Source organism: Echiichthys vipera, assembly GCF_963691815.1.
Source record: "Echiichthys vipera genome assembly, chromosome: 9".
Classification (NCBI taxonomy): Eukaryota; Metazoa; Chordata; class Actinopteri; order Perciformes; family Trachinidae; genus Echiichthys; species Echiichthys vipera.
This window is the reverse complement of record NC_139834.1, coordinates 31,309,572-31,323,550: the sequence shown is the minus strand read 5'-3', so window position 1 is coordinate 31,323,550 and position 13,979 is coordinate 31,309,572. Positions and strand designations below refer to the sequence as shown.

Below are 13,979 nucleotides of genomic sequence, written 5' to 3'. Positions count from 1 at the left end.
AAGGACTAGGAAACAGGAACACGGGAAACTACGGAGAAAACAGAAAACAAAACACGATTAGAATATACTTAACAACGGGGAGCGTGATAACCACAACGAGAAAAGGAATCCCAATCCGGGGGGAATAGTTTTACTAATGAAGGAATACAACGGTCCGGCGCTGCATGCATGTCCGCTCAGGGTATAAGTAGTCTACCAGGTGATCAGCGTGACAGACTGCAGCTTGGGGGAACGCCTGGACCTAGACGACAGAAAAAAAGAGGGACACAAACATGCAGGGAAAAACAGACAGAGGGAGACAAACTCACACAAAAGGAAGAGAAGAGGATACTATCAGAGCCGAGTCTTGACAGTTATATTAGTAAATCATCATTTTACTGAACTGTTATATTAGTAAATCATCATTTATATGATAAATCATCATTTATATTAGTAAACCATCATTTTACAGAACTATTATATTATAAAATCATCATTTTAACTGTTATATTAGTAAATCATTTGTTTTACTTAACTATTATATTAGGAAATCATCATTTACTGAAATGTTATATTAGTAAATCATCATTTTAACTGTTATATTAGTAAATCATCATTTTACTGAACTGTTATATTAGTAAATCATCATTTTAACTGTTATATTAGTAAATCATCATTTGACTGAACTGTTAAATGAGTAAATCATCATTTTACTGAACTGTTATATTAGTAATTCATCATTTACTGAACTGTTATATTAGTAAATCATCATATTAATGAACTGTTATATTAGTAAATCATCATCATTTTACTGAACTGTTATGTTAGTAATCATCATATTACTCAATTGTTATATTAGTAAATCATCATTTGACTGAACTGTTATATTAATAAATCATCATTTTACTGAACTGTAATATTAGTAAATCATTATTTTACTGAACTGTTATATTAGTAAATCATCATTTACTGAAGTGTTATATTAGTAAAACGTCATTTTACTGAAGTGTTATATTAGTAAATCATCATTTTACTGAACTGTTATATTAGTAAATCATCATTTACTGAACTGTTATATTAGTAAATCCTCATTTTACTAAACTGTTATATTAGTAAATCATCATTTACTGAACTGTTATATTAGTAAATCATCATTTTCACTGTTATATTAGTAAATCATCATATACTGAACTGTTATATTAGTAAAACATAATTTTACTGAACTGTTATATTTTAAATTACCATTTTACTGAACTGTTATATTAGTAAATCAAATATGTGAAGTCTGGAAATATATTTGTTCAATATTGAATAATAAACACATACACACGCGCGCGCACACACACACACGCACACACACACACACACACACACACACACACACACACACACACACACACACACACACACACACACACACACACACACACACACACACACACACACACACACACACACACACCTGCATCCATGGCAGTGATGTTAATAGTAGATTGCATTAGAGTTTGTATATTATAGCTACAGCATTGCAATATTGTAAGGCGCCTTTGGTCGTCTCCAGCTCTAGACAATATTGCCCAAATAAAACACAGCACACACTGCCGCCTCAGCAAGCACTGACCAGGGGCCTGGAGCTCTCCACTTTACGAATTGCATTGGATTGCATTTGTTATATTTGACAGGTGACACCTTCTTGTTCCTATAGACTTAATGTGTAGGCCGTGTTTGCGTTTGTGTGTGTGCGTGTGTGTGTGTGTGTGTGTGTGTGTGTGTGTGTGTGTGTGTGTGTGTGTGTGTGTGTGTGTGTGTGTGTGTGTGTGTGTGTGTGTGAATTTTGATCCCTGCGTTCCCATTGGCTGCTGAAACTTGTTAGAGCTTATCTCTGTGGAAAAAGAGAAAGCTGTAAGAACCTATCGGTGTTTGCGGACCCATCCCCTCTTTTTGGAGCCCGCCCGGTCCAGACTTGTTCTGGAGAGACCGTCACGGTAGGCTAGTCCAGCCTTCACACCGTTAAATAAAGACATCAGTGTGTCACAGACAGAACACTTGTATACTGTGAGGACATTAACAGTGGAGGATTTCCCGCCGCTCCACACTGCGCTTCACTTTGCTTCCGAATATCCTCAGCTTGCTCCACAAAAGTCCCGTCACCTGGACTCCTCTGGGGCTGTTTTCACACTCATATCCAATCTCCTTTTCACACACTGGATCCGTCAGACATTCCCACCTTCAAAACTCTTTTGACCAACAAGTCTGCACCTGAACTGGACATCTAAAACGTGTCCGTCTTTTTTTGCCTCTGTTTTCCTTTTGTATTTTGTTTTTTTAATGTCGTCTTTGCCAGGAACGGTACAGCGGATGATGCGCCCGGCTCCCGGACAGAACTATACCCGCACCGGATTCCCTCTGGAAGGTAGGAGTATGTGCGGGACACGGCTCCACAGCAGCCGGAGCAGCTGATCTAGGCCTTTAGAGGAAACTCTGTGAGGAGACCGAACACTTGCGAGCTCAGTGTAATGTAAATATGTTAGACTTGAGCTTTACTTCAGTAGACTCTAACGAGGCCTAGGCTCGGCTCCTTTAATATCCTAAATTCTATAGTCTACTCTTCTTTTTTTGCCGTGAATGACTGCCATCAAAAACGTTTTTCCACACACATTAAATGGCTTTGTTATCGTGGTAAAAATTCAAAACAATGTCAATATTGGCTCATAGGTTTCTCAGTTCTGGCTCTGTCTTATTGTTTTTAATGGAGATTGTTTTGTTTTTGTCCCCATCGGCCTGGTTGTTCTTGGAGATCATTGAGTTTGTCCGTATTATCTTTATTGCGAGTTTTTATTTATTTGAATTGTTTTCATTATGCATTCTTTTTTCTCCTCCTTTTTCCCCATGAAGCGGGTCTGTTTCTGTGGTTGGCCTTGAGTTTTGATCTAGGTTATCTATATTGTTTGTTTCTGTTTTTATTTTGAATATATATTGGCTTATATGGCTAAATATGAAAAGGTCCTTTGTCAACATATTTAAAATGAGTGAATGTCAAAGAAAACGCAGACAAATATAAACAAAAAAAACGTGGGATTTCTTAAAGTGCACCTGGAAATCAGACCAATCAAATAGAAAACAACAGGGAGAGGCAGAGGATGAAAGCGTGATAGTGAATAATGCAGGTGGACAAAAGGGGCTCTTCCAGGGGTGTAGATCTGATGTCAGGATTGAGGGGGACACAAAAGTGATTTTTTTTTTTTTTTTTACCATAACATGCCTCCATAAATCCCACCTTGGTAGAGGCTCATAATATACACATGGTACTGCACATGGAACCACTGACTGTTCTTACCTTTCTTGTTTATTTGTCCTAAACAGCCAACAGAGTTCAATGTTTACTGAACTGTTATATTAGTAAATCATCATTTTAACTGTTATATTAGTAAATCACCAGTTTACAGAACTGTTATATTAGTAAATCACCATTTTACTGAACTGTTATATTAGTAAATCATCATTTTACTGAACTGTTTTATTAGTAAATCATGATTGTACTGAACTGTTATATTAGTAATTCATCATTTACTGAACTGTTATATTAGTAAATCATCATTTTAACTGTTATATTAGTAAATCATCATTTTACTGAACTTTTATATTAGTGAATCATCATTTTAACTGTTATATTAGTAAATCATAATTTTACTGAACTGTTATATTAGTAAATCATCATTTTAACTGTTATATTAGTAAATCATCATTTACTGAACTGTTATATTAGTAAAACATCATGTTAAGGGTCTTTAAGGGTCTTCATGTAAAGTCTACTTACCCCCAGTTATTCTCACCATTTTCCTTTTCTCCCAGTGTATGGGGCTACTTTATTATTAAATATGAATTGATATGGATGCATATCAAAATATGAAGACCTATCCAAGTTGGGTAAACTAACTGATCATGTTTTTACAATGCCAGTTATGGTGGTAAACAGTTCTAAAAAAAACACAGTTCGAAGAGCACAATTAACTCAAATAAATACAAAAATAAAACCCAAGTTGACCCAACAAAATTATTTTTTCACCATTTTAATCATGTCCTTTTAGGTGTGAATCAAAAATGTGAAGAATGTGAAGTCAGAAAATACATATGTTCAATTTTGAATAATAGACGTTCCGATTAGTGAATAACTAACGGGCCTACAATAGGCCGGTATTGCACAGTCCACTGGATATTTAGTCCACATGCAGCGAAAACACGTCATTCCTTTCGGATTTTTTTTTTTTAATCGTCTCATGGTTAAATGTTGAGTAAAGCTCCTGGCTGAGTGTGACCTTGTGTCACCCGCAGTGTCCACTCCCCTGGGCCAGGGACGGGTCAACCAGCTCGGAGGAGTGTTCATTAACGGCCGACCGCTGCCCAACCACATCCGACACAAGATAGTGGAGATGGCCCACCATGGCATCCGGCCCTGCGTCATCTCCCGACAGCTGCGGGTCTCTCACGGCTGCGTCTCCAAGATCCTCTGCCGTTACCAGGAGACCGGCTCCATCCGGCCCGGGGCGATAGGGGGCAGTAAGCCCAGGGTGAGAAGAACCTGATCATAATAATAATAATAATAATAATTATAATAATTATAATAATAATAACCATAGCCCAATAAGGCATAATAATATATAAATGTTGCATTTGCCTTTATGAGGATTGTAGGCTTAATTAGTGCAGGCTTTTTTATTTATTATAGGCCTTAATGCTGTCTGAGAAAGCTAGGCCATTCTTACACATTAACTGTCCTTTTATTTCATTTGATTTCATTTTATTTTTACGTTTTCACATTTACGGCCCTAAATATTTCTGCAGCCTGCTCATTACACTGTGTCCGTCTCTCTCTGTCGTGCTGTCCCACCTGCAGCAGGTAGCCACGCCGGACGTGGAGAAGCGGATTGAGGAGTACAAGCGGGAAAACCCCGGCATGTTCAGCTGGGAGATCCGGGATAAGCTGCTGAAGGACGGGGTGTGTGACAGAAGCACAGTCCCTTCAGGTGAGGCCTCCTCTGGTAAGCCGCATTTAATTAAATCTTTCATTCTCCGCGATTTTCAATCGTGTTAAACATTTAGGCCATTATTATTATTATATTATTATTATTATTATTATTATTATTATTATTATTATTATTATTATTATTATTGTTGTTGTTGTTATTATTATTATTATAATTTTTAATCAATGATATTAATTCTTCTTCTTATTATTATTATTATTATTATTGTTGTTGTTATTATTAGTCTGCTGACGCTGCCTCTGCATGTGTTCGCAGTGAGTTCCATCAGCCGTGTGCTCCGAGCTCGATTTGGAAAAAAGGACGATGAGGACGAGTGTGATAAAAAGGATGAAGACGGAGAAAAGAAAACCAAACACAGCATCGACGGAATCCTCGGCGACAAAGGTAGGCCCACAGGAGAGCACACCCGGGCCCGTCGGTGCGGTCAGAAAGCGTGCGGACAGCTGCGGGTTGGACTGCTGTCTCTACGCGATACGTTGTCTACAAATTGGACCTAAATGATCGTTTTGTCGCTTCGGTTTCCCTCCTTTAAAGCGTTCTCCCAGCAGACTCAGGGGCCGCTTCATTATTTATGACGGGGAGCGGTGGAGTGGAGCGGGCTCCCGCGGAGCTGCTTAAACGCTCCCTTGAAAGCGCTGCTGACAGATGACCGATGTGCCAGTCATTATCAATTAGAGGCGGTGTGACACGAACACCCCTCACACCCGGGGGCCAGGGGCCAGCGGGCTCACAGCGGCCCTATTGTGTGCACTTGAAGTTTTCCCAAAAGTCTTTGATTGGTTGCGGCGGCACTGAACCTTAAAATAAAAGAAAACGAACGCGATAACCTGCTGATATAAACAGAGTAGGCCCCGTTCAATTTGATGAATGAACAGGTCAGGGTTGCAGATCTGATGTCAGGATTGGGGGGACACAAATGTGACCACCCCCCCAAATATATGCAACTCATACCATAAATCACACCTTGGTAGAGGCTCATCATATCATTCAAAAAATGCACATGGAATCCTTTACTGTTCTTACCGTTCTTGTTTATTTGTCCTAAACAGCCAACAGAGTATCACTGCTTATTTAACTGTTATATTAGTAAATCATCATTTTACTTAACTGTTATATTAGTAAATCATCATTTACTGAACTGTTATATTAGTAAATCATCATTTACTGAACTGTTATATTAGTAAATCATCATTTTAAGGGTCATCTTATGTCTACGCCCCAGTTCTTCTCACCATCTCCCTTTTCTCCCAGTGTATGGGACTACTTTATGCATGATTCACTGATATGGATGAATATGAAAATATGAAGCCCTTTTTTTAAAGCCTGCTGATCATCAGCGTCTGTTTAAGAAACTCCCAGTTCATTTGTGTTGTAGTGGAGGAGAGCAGAGGTGAACGTGGAGAATATGTTTGTCAAACATTATTTGTTCCACCATTTCAATTATTTCTGTTTAGGTGTGAATCTAAAATGTGAAGAACGTGAAGTCAGAAAATACATTTGTTCAATTTTTGAATAATTCATGGTATTTTTTACTGGGGCGGAAAATTCATGTTTTTCAGAAACTGGGATTCAGAAACCCCCCCCAGGATCTGCACCCATGCACCAGGAGCAAAAAGACATCCACAATATAATCTGATTTCACGTTTTATAGCAAGGTGTTAGCCTACTAACCACCTGCACAACAACAACAACAACAACAACAACAACAACAACAATAATAAAATTAATAATAATAATAATAATAATAATAATAGTTATAAATTCCATGGAGCAAAACTAATTTGATAAGTGATAGGCCGAAGGGATGTTGTTTTGTCAAAGACTGCAGGGATAAGGTCTGTGCTGGGTCCGTTGTCATCACTGCGTTGAGCTGTTCTGGTCTCTCACTGAGAGAACAGCAGCTGGAGAAGGTCCTCCCGCTGTTGTTTGTCTTGACGGCCTGTTTGATTGGAGCGTTTTGCCAGGATCAGCTGTTCGTTAATTACACATAAGGCCTGTAGCTCCTAGTGTTTCCTGACCACTAGTTCCACTGGTGACATGTTTTTTTTTCAATGCTATCAACTGTCCTCCTTTTCATGTTCTTCAAAAGATCAGCCTAGCTAGTGTCTCTCTGTCATCCAGCCTGGCATTTAATAATTTGAAGACTTAGCCTATTACAGCTGGTAATGAAACCAGTGTCTGTTGAATAGGCGTCTGTGTTGGAGATGGGTGTAATAGCTCGAAGGCATGGTAAGAAATATATTTATCCCCTATCAGCCCTCACTCTCACAGTTCCAGGCACATGCTTTCTGTTGAAGGGCTTTAAAGCAGATTAAATTGAGCCTTTTATTTTTTTCACTTTCATCTTTCAGCAGCTCACTTCATGGTGCGGTGCCCATGGCGCAAATTCATGAGATTTTAAGGTTTCCACTTGTGTTGTTTAGATTGTATTTTTAAATATTCATTTCATCTGCTTTTATGGGATTGTTTTTGCTGGCATGGTGGCAGAATCTCATGGAGAGCCAGAGTGTATTTTAGCAGCAGTATTAGACTGAAGGAAGGAGGTGTGAATGTGTGCTCCTGTCACTGACACAAACACATGTCACACATAGAATAGGAAGCACCTGCAAATGACTCAACTTTAGCTCTGTACTGTTAAAGACAGTCAAAAAATGTTTTACAAATACAGGTGAAAACTTTACAAGATAATGGATTACGATGAGATTCAGAATTCAATCAGAATGAATTAGTGCATAGTATGCTTTTCTACTCTTCAATCTGCATTATCTTACAGATCTGACATTCGCATATAATAAATGACTCAACATACAGTAGTGCATTCTGCATATCACCATCATCATCTCAAGACACCGTGACAAAATATCAATGACCATATTCAAAAGATTGCTACAAAATACACATGTATGATAGGTTCCAGGATACAATGTAAGCATGTTGCAAAATGTTTGTTCATACAGTAGGAAAATACAGGTAATTTACAGTGGCGGCTGGGGAAATGTATTTCAGGAGGGGCTTTGCCATAAATAAAGCAGACTTTATCTCAGAAAAAGTTATCTGTCCTGGCAAAAAACAGTGAGAAGATTGAGTGTCAATATAATGAACACAGACACAGTTCATCATCTTATCTCATCTTCATTCGCTTATCCGGGGTCGGGTCGCGGGGGCAGCAGCTTTAGCAGGGAACCCCAAACTTCCCTTTCCCGAGCCACATTAACCAGCTCTAACTGGGGGATCCCGAGGCGTTCCCAGGCCAGTGTGGAGATATAATCTCTCCACCTAGTCCTGGGTCTTCCCCGAGGCCTCCTCCCAGCTGGACGTGCCTGGAACACCTCCCTAGGGAGGCGCCCAGGGGACATCCTTACTAGATGCCCGAACCACCTCAACTGGCTCCTTTCAACGCAAAGGAGCAGCTGCTCTACTCTGAGTTCCTCACAGGATGGCTGAACTTCTCACCCTATCTCTAAGGGAGACTCCAGACTCAGTTCGTATTGTCCCAATTTGGTTCCTATCAGTAACCTCAAAAACATCGTTTTAAGAGACATGACATGACATGTTGCTGAACTAAACATAACTATATACTGTATATATGTTGTTGTTTTTTTCAGAAAGATGCTTCAGGTCATTTGCTCCAGTGTTTATCCAGGCTTGATCTGTTTCTGGTCACATGTAGGCTGTCGGTCACCATCAGAAACACAACGGGGGAGAGATTAGGGGAGAGGTTTGGGGTGATAGAAATATCGCCCGAGGTCCCGTGTATTTGTCCATAGAATACAGCAAACTGCGTGCGCTAGCTCTAAATGAGTGTGTATGTGGAACCGATGGACGCTCCGGAAATCTCCCTCAATCTCGCCCAAGAGCAGCTATGGCTTCAGAAGCAGCTCGGCTCAGCTCAACTCAGCTAGGCAGAGAGAGATGAGAGATCAGATAAATATTTCAATGCAGTCGATGCTTTTAGTTACTTTATTTTTTGCAGAAAATGCATTATAAACTACTCATTGACCACATAATTGTAATCATAGGATGAAAATAATGCATACATAAAATCAATTAAAAAATGTATTAATTTCGAGGAGGAGGCGCCCCAGCGCCCTCTATGGGCCAGCTGCCGAAAAAGGACTGATGTACTTGAAGGCAGCATTATGTTTATATGTGGTTTCTCAAGATGTACATCACCTACTGTAGGAAAAAAAAAATCCATCAATTGTGGAATAAGCCTGCAGAAAAAAGGTTGACAGTAAGGATGGAGGGAACACTTCAAACAAATCCAGTGGAAGTGACGAGAGGCAGATTTACAGAGAGCACAGGCTGTGTGAAGTTCTATTGCAGCTATTAATAACACTTTTCCCCGGGCATCTGCGTTTACTCCACTCATCTGCACTTTCTCCCAGCTATTTTGCCGGGTTGAAATTGATGGAGACCCAAATGTTGGCTGGAGATAACACAATCATCACAGCCTCGGTCCCGGGCTGTGCATCAGTGTATTAAACTGGGATTAACCTCGCCTTTCTCCCCCGCTGCCTCGCACCAAAAATTCACATTTTTAAGAGATACTGTATATTAAAAACATACAAGAGGACTGCAAGCCAATGTGCAACATAGAGGAATGGTATCAAAAGTAATAATGATGAAGATCATCATCATTGTCTTGAAATGCTCTCATTAACAATTATAACCAATTCATTATTTAAGTCATTTGTCAAGTAAAAAGCCCTGTTTCCTGATTCCATTTCCTCCAATCTGAGCATCTGCTGCTTTTCTCCCTTTAAATGGAACAGCTTTGGGTTTTGGGACTAGTGGTATACCGATGTTTGTGTTTTTTAGGTGTATCCGTCTATCGGCCGATTGGGCTGATGCGGGCTGATGCGTTTGCCAATAGTTTTTTCCTGGAATTATTTACAGACAGGCGTCCAAAACTTCTCTGTTGCTGGATACTTTTTCAAGTTAAAAAAATGTTCCTTCTTTTTAAAATAAATTAAGACTCGTAACATTTGTTATCATCATGTGTGAATTTTATGATGTAAATTGAGGGTGCAAAAGTAGAATGAGCTCCAAATATCGGCTCAAGAAAATCTGTAAAAAATCTGTATCGGTCATCGGTTCTAAATAATCCATATCGGTTGATTCCCTATGTGGGGCAGACTCTATGGGCAGTTTGAAGTCATTGCAGAAAAAAACTGCAGATGGATGTTTGTCTTTGAAATGATAATGACTATGATTATAAAGACTAAAAAAATATAAACATGATTAATCCGTATTTGATATCCATTTTAACTTCTTCAGAAACATTTATTTCAACACAGAGAAGTCATATTATCCATAGCATCCACGAATCCGGCCGGAACATATAAAACATCTGGAGTTGGTGATTTGGATAATATACTCACATACTGTGTCATTTTATATTTTAATAACAAAGTATAGTGAGAGGCTGTGGTAAAAGCTCTGAAAAATATGGCATGTAAAGTCAAGGTACTTCATCACATTGATGCAATATCCAGTACTGCTGTAAATCAGTCCTGATCATTGATTTGGAACATATGTCACAATGGCCTGATGCAATCAGAAATATTCAATGATATGGAAATATCAGTGCCAATAGACAAATTCATGTCAACTCCTGATATGTATCTCATCCTAAAGTCCACCATTAAATTCACCTTCAATTATTATTTATGTAGTTATCATTGATTAAGTTCTCACAACTGATAATTCTTCAGGAGGACCAAATAATACGTTGTAGCCAGTTATATCTTAAATTAGTCATGACATCCCAATACGAATGTCTTCTTAACTCCCACTTAACTGCTACTCTACTAAATTATGTATCCAAATATTGTTTGTAACATCCAGTTAGTTAGTTTAAGCATTTATTATTAATAAGGTATCAGGCAGACACATAGTCGGCAGGTTTTGGTCGTTTGCACGAATGGCTACACATGTTAAGTCAATGGGATTTTTTCCCTTCAGGTGAAAAGGCTTCGTTGGAATGACCATGAAATTTTACTCTCTTAGGAATATTGTGTAAATATTACAGCAGTGCCTGTGTGGCTGATTAATGTACAGAAATACAGTATGTTGTCATTGGTGTATAGAAGACAGTAATCCTACGTCACATAAAAGGCCACGCCCCCTCGATGTAGAAAACAAAGGAGACCTCAGTGTTCTATAGGCAACAATACGAAAAACAGGAGTGAGCACTGAGTTTATAAAAATACATTTGATAACATTTGAGGAAATACAAGTAATATTTCCATATTCATTGATAGAAATATGGCAGAAAGATGACAGAATGATGTCAAAAAGATGCAGTGAGTGTGTGTGTGTGTGTGTGTGTGTGTGTGTGTGTTTGTGTGTGTGTGTGTGTGTGTGTATGTCAGAGAGAGAAAGACAGTCCATTTCCACCCTCATTTAACCTCAGCCATGGCTGTTTGTGTCGTTTCACAGAGCTAAACTACAACGACAGGATATTAAGGACAGAGAAAGGGATGGTTGTCATAGTTCTGCATTACCTGGTGATTCAGCGAGGTAGGAATAAATGTGTGGGGATGTCACTTCTGGACACTGAGTGGGCTCCGTTACCCACTTCTCCTCCGGTCAGCTGTATGGACAAGCATTCCCTAACACTTTGATTTTCCATATTAGGTAACGACTTAATATAGCTGTCTGCCTGACTAACGTTAGCCGTTGCAGGAGGTTTGCAGGTGGGTTAACGTAAAATAGGCAAAATCAGGACAGATTAGTGCGGGATTTGTATTTACCGCCAGTCAAAGCTAATGTTCCTGCTGCTGTTGACTGCAGCTGCTGTGGTGGCGTGCTGACCTGATGCAGACCTGAGGACAGAATTCATCAACTGTGTTTCACACTTTTAAAGCTGAGCAAAGTGAGCAGCTTAGAGGCTTTGATCCTCTGCTGCTTTTGCTCATCAGAAACATTCGCAGTGACACTGCCACAATGAGAGTTCATCATATTAGCTGATGCCAGTGCTGCTTTCAAGCTTGCCTGTCTGCTAATTAAAGCCCATTCGCTGCATGAGACAGGACCTGTATCCCCCCAACACTACTGCTGTATTTCTGTTTCTGTTCAGAGGGACACATTCTCTTCCTGGAATATTGGAAACGACATTTTAGACAACTAATGAGTTCAAATTTTGATATGCCTAAAATGAGTATCCAAGTGATGTTGCTTTATCCATATTGTGAAGCCCTACTCGTCCTTAGCCAACACATCACATTATTAATAGAATCCAGTCTGAATGCTCCCAGTTCTCCCCCCATCTCCTTATTTAGAAAGAAGCGGTTCATGGTTGGATCAGGAGGTATTCAAAGATCACACACCAATCCCCAGGAGGGAACTGGGTCACTGTGACGGCAGAGAAAAACTGGATGAAGCAAAGTGAAAAAAGACATAAACAGGAAATAAGAAAAATGAGGGAAAAAACTCACAAAGGAGTAGCAACCTTGAAACAAGTGAGGTAGAATGCTTAATTCGGTAATATGTGCAATATACAGAATTTTAGCGTTATTTTTTTTTAATACTTTATTTTCATGGTATCTTCTCTTATATTACTCATTTGATATACACTATGTAAGGATGACAACGTTTTTTAATACATTTGTATACATAAATAAGGTGGGCAGGTGTAACACCCAGTGATTGCCTTAGTGAAAATGACAGTCGATGTAAGTTAAAAATAGCTAATACCAATATTTACTCTACAGGTTTAGGTTATTTTAGTGTTACTTCAGCAGCAAATATCAATATATTATATTATATATTAATAAGGCCATCAATTAATTTCAGTGTAGGACTTGGTGGGTTTCTGTTTCTTTAATATGTAAATGAGGACCACATTCTACATATCACCCACATATTAATTTAGGACAACCATTTCCCATTTGAAAATGTCACATTTTTAGATTCAGAATTTAGAAGACATTCCATGTGAAACCCAACATTTAATTTGTGATTTCATATAGGAAAAAACCTTTTACACATCAATTAATCACAGGCGAAACTGTCTCAAAAAGAATAAGAATAATGTTAACGTATCAAATGTAGAGGAAAATGGAATTAAACCCAACCACATTAGAAACATCCATGCTATCTTTAAAAAAACATCCATCCATAATGAATAGCCTAGTTTTCAAAATCAGCTATCATTTACAAAATAAAAACAACTAACATTTGCTAATCAAACCGACAAACTATCAATTCCACAACATCTCATTAATTCCTATTTGTCACTATTTTTTTAAGTAATTGATATATTGATCCAATGAAATAAGTTTTAATGGAAATATTTTCATCATTGTTGTAGAACCTTGTTAGAACCTATAATGCAGCTAATTTCCCGGTTCCTTCTCTTTTTCAACATCCATTAGCATTTCGTTGGGGATGACCTACTTGTTGATTTTTCCTTTTTTGGAGTAACACTTTGGACTTTTCAGCGGTGTCTTTGAGAAAACCAATATATATATATATATATATATATATATATATATATATATATAATAAAGGGGAGCTGTTGAACTGAGAGGGGTCTTTGAATAGGAGAATAGCAGCCGACTTCTTTGCCATGGAGTGTTCAGTAGCCATCCCTTAATCCTCCTTTCATTTTGCCGACAAATGCCAAGAATCTTGTCTGGAGACCCAATGGGAAGCTGATCAGCCAACAAAAGAGGAGCGATGCACAAAGAGCAAACAGGCAAAACAGGGTTGAGGGCAGTCAGAGGCCTTGGGCATCCCATTAGCAGCTCATTTACAATGGCTACACACAAGACAATGGAGAACAGAGAAATCACAAAGCACAACACAAACAATATGACAACAACAAATTAATAAAATGTCAACACCTTGGTCGGTCTTTAACTGAGCCCTTGTTGAGTCTTGTGGAGAACCCCCAGAGTTGGAGAGCTTATGTGCAGCTGTGCAGCGCCAGTCTGATGTTCAATCACA

The 13,979-nt window shown here is 38.8% G+C and overlaps 1 protein-coding gene across 4 annotated transcripts in view; it reads left to right on the top strand.

Moving 5' to 3' along the window:
* Window positions 1–2,019: 2,019 nt before the first annotated feature.
* LOC310952306 (paired box protein Pax-7-like) overlaps window positions 2,020–13,979 on the top strand; it is a 109,674-nt gene continuing 97,714 nt past the window's right edge. The window contains exons 1-4 of one of the 4 annotated variants that reach the window (XM_083920882.1): window positions 2,020–2,392; window positions 4,312–4,547; window positions 4,877–5,003; window positions 5,280–5,408. In XM_083920882.1, the coding sequence (XP_083777008.1) occupies window positions 2,308–2,392; window positions 4,312–4,547; window positions 4,877–5,003; window positions 5,280–5,408 (577 nt within the window). In that variant the 5' untranslated portion in view covers window positions 2,020–2,307. Of the gene's footprint in view, window positions 2,393–4,311; window positions 4,548–4,873; window positions 5,019–5,279; window positions 5,409–13,979 lie in introns of all 4 variants that reach the window. The other 3 variants (XM_083920880.1, XM_083920881.1, XM_083920879.1) reach the window with 3 other exon arrangements.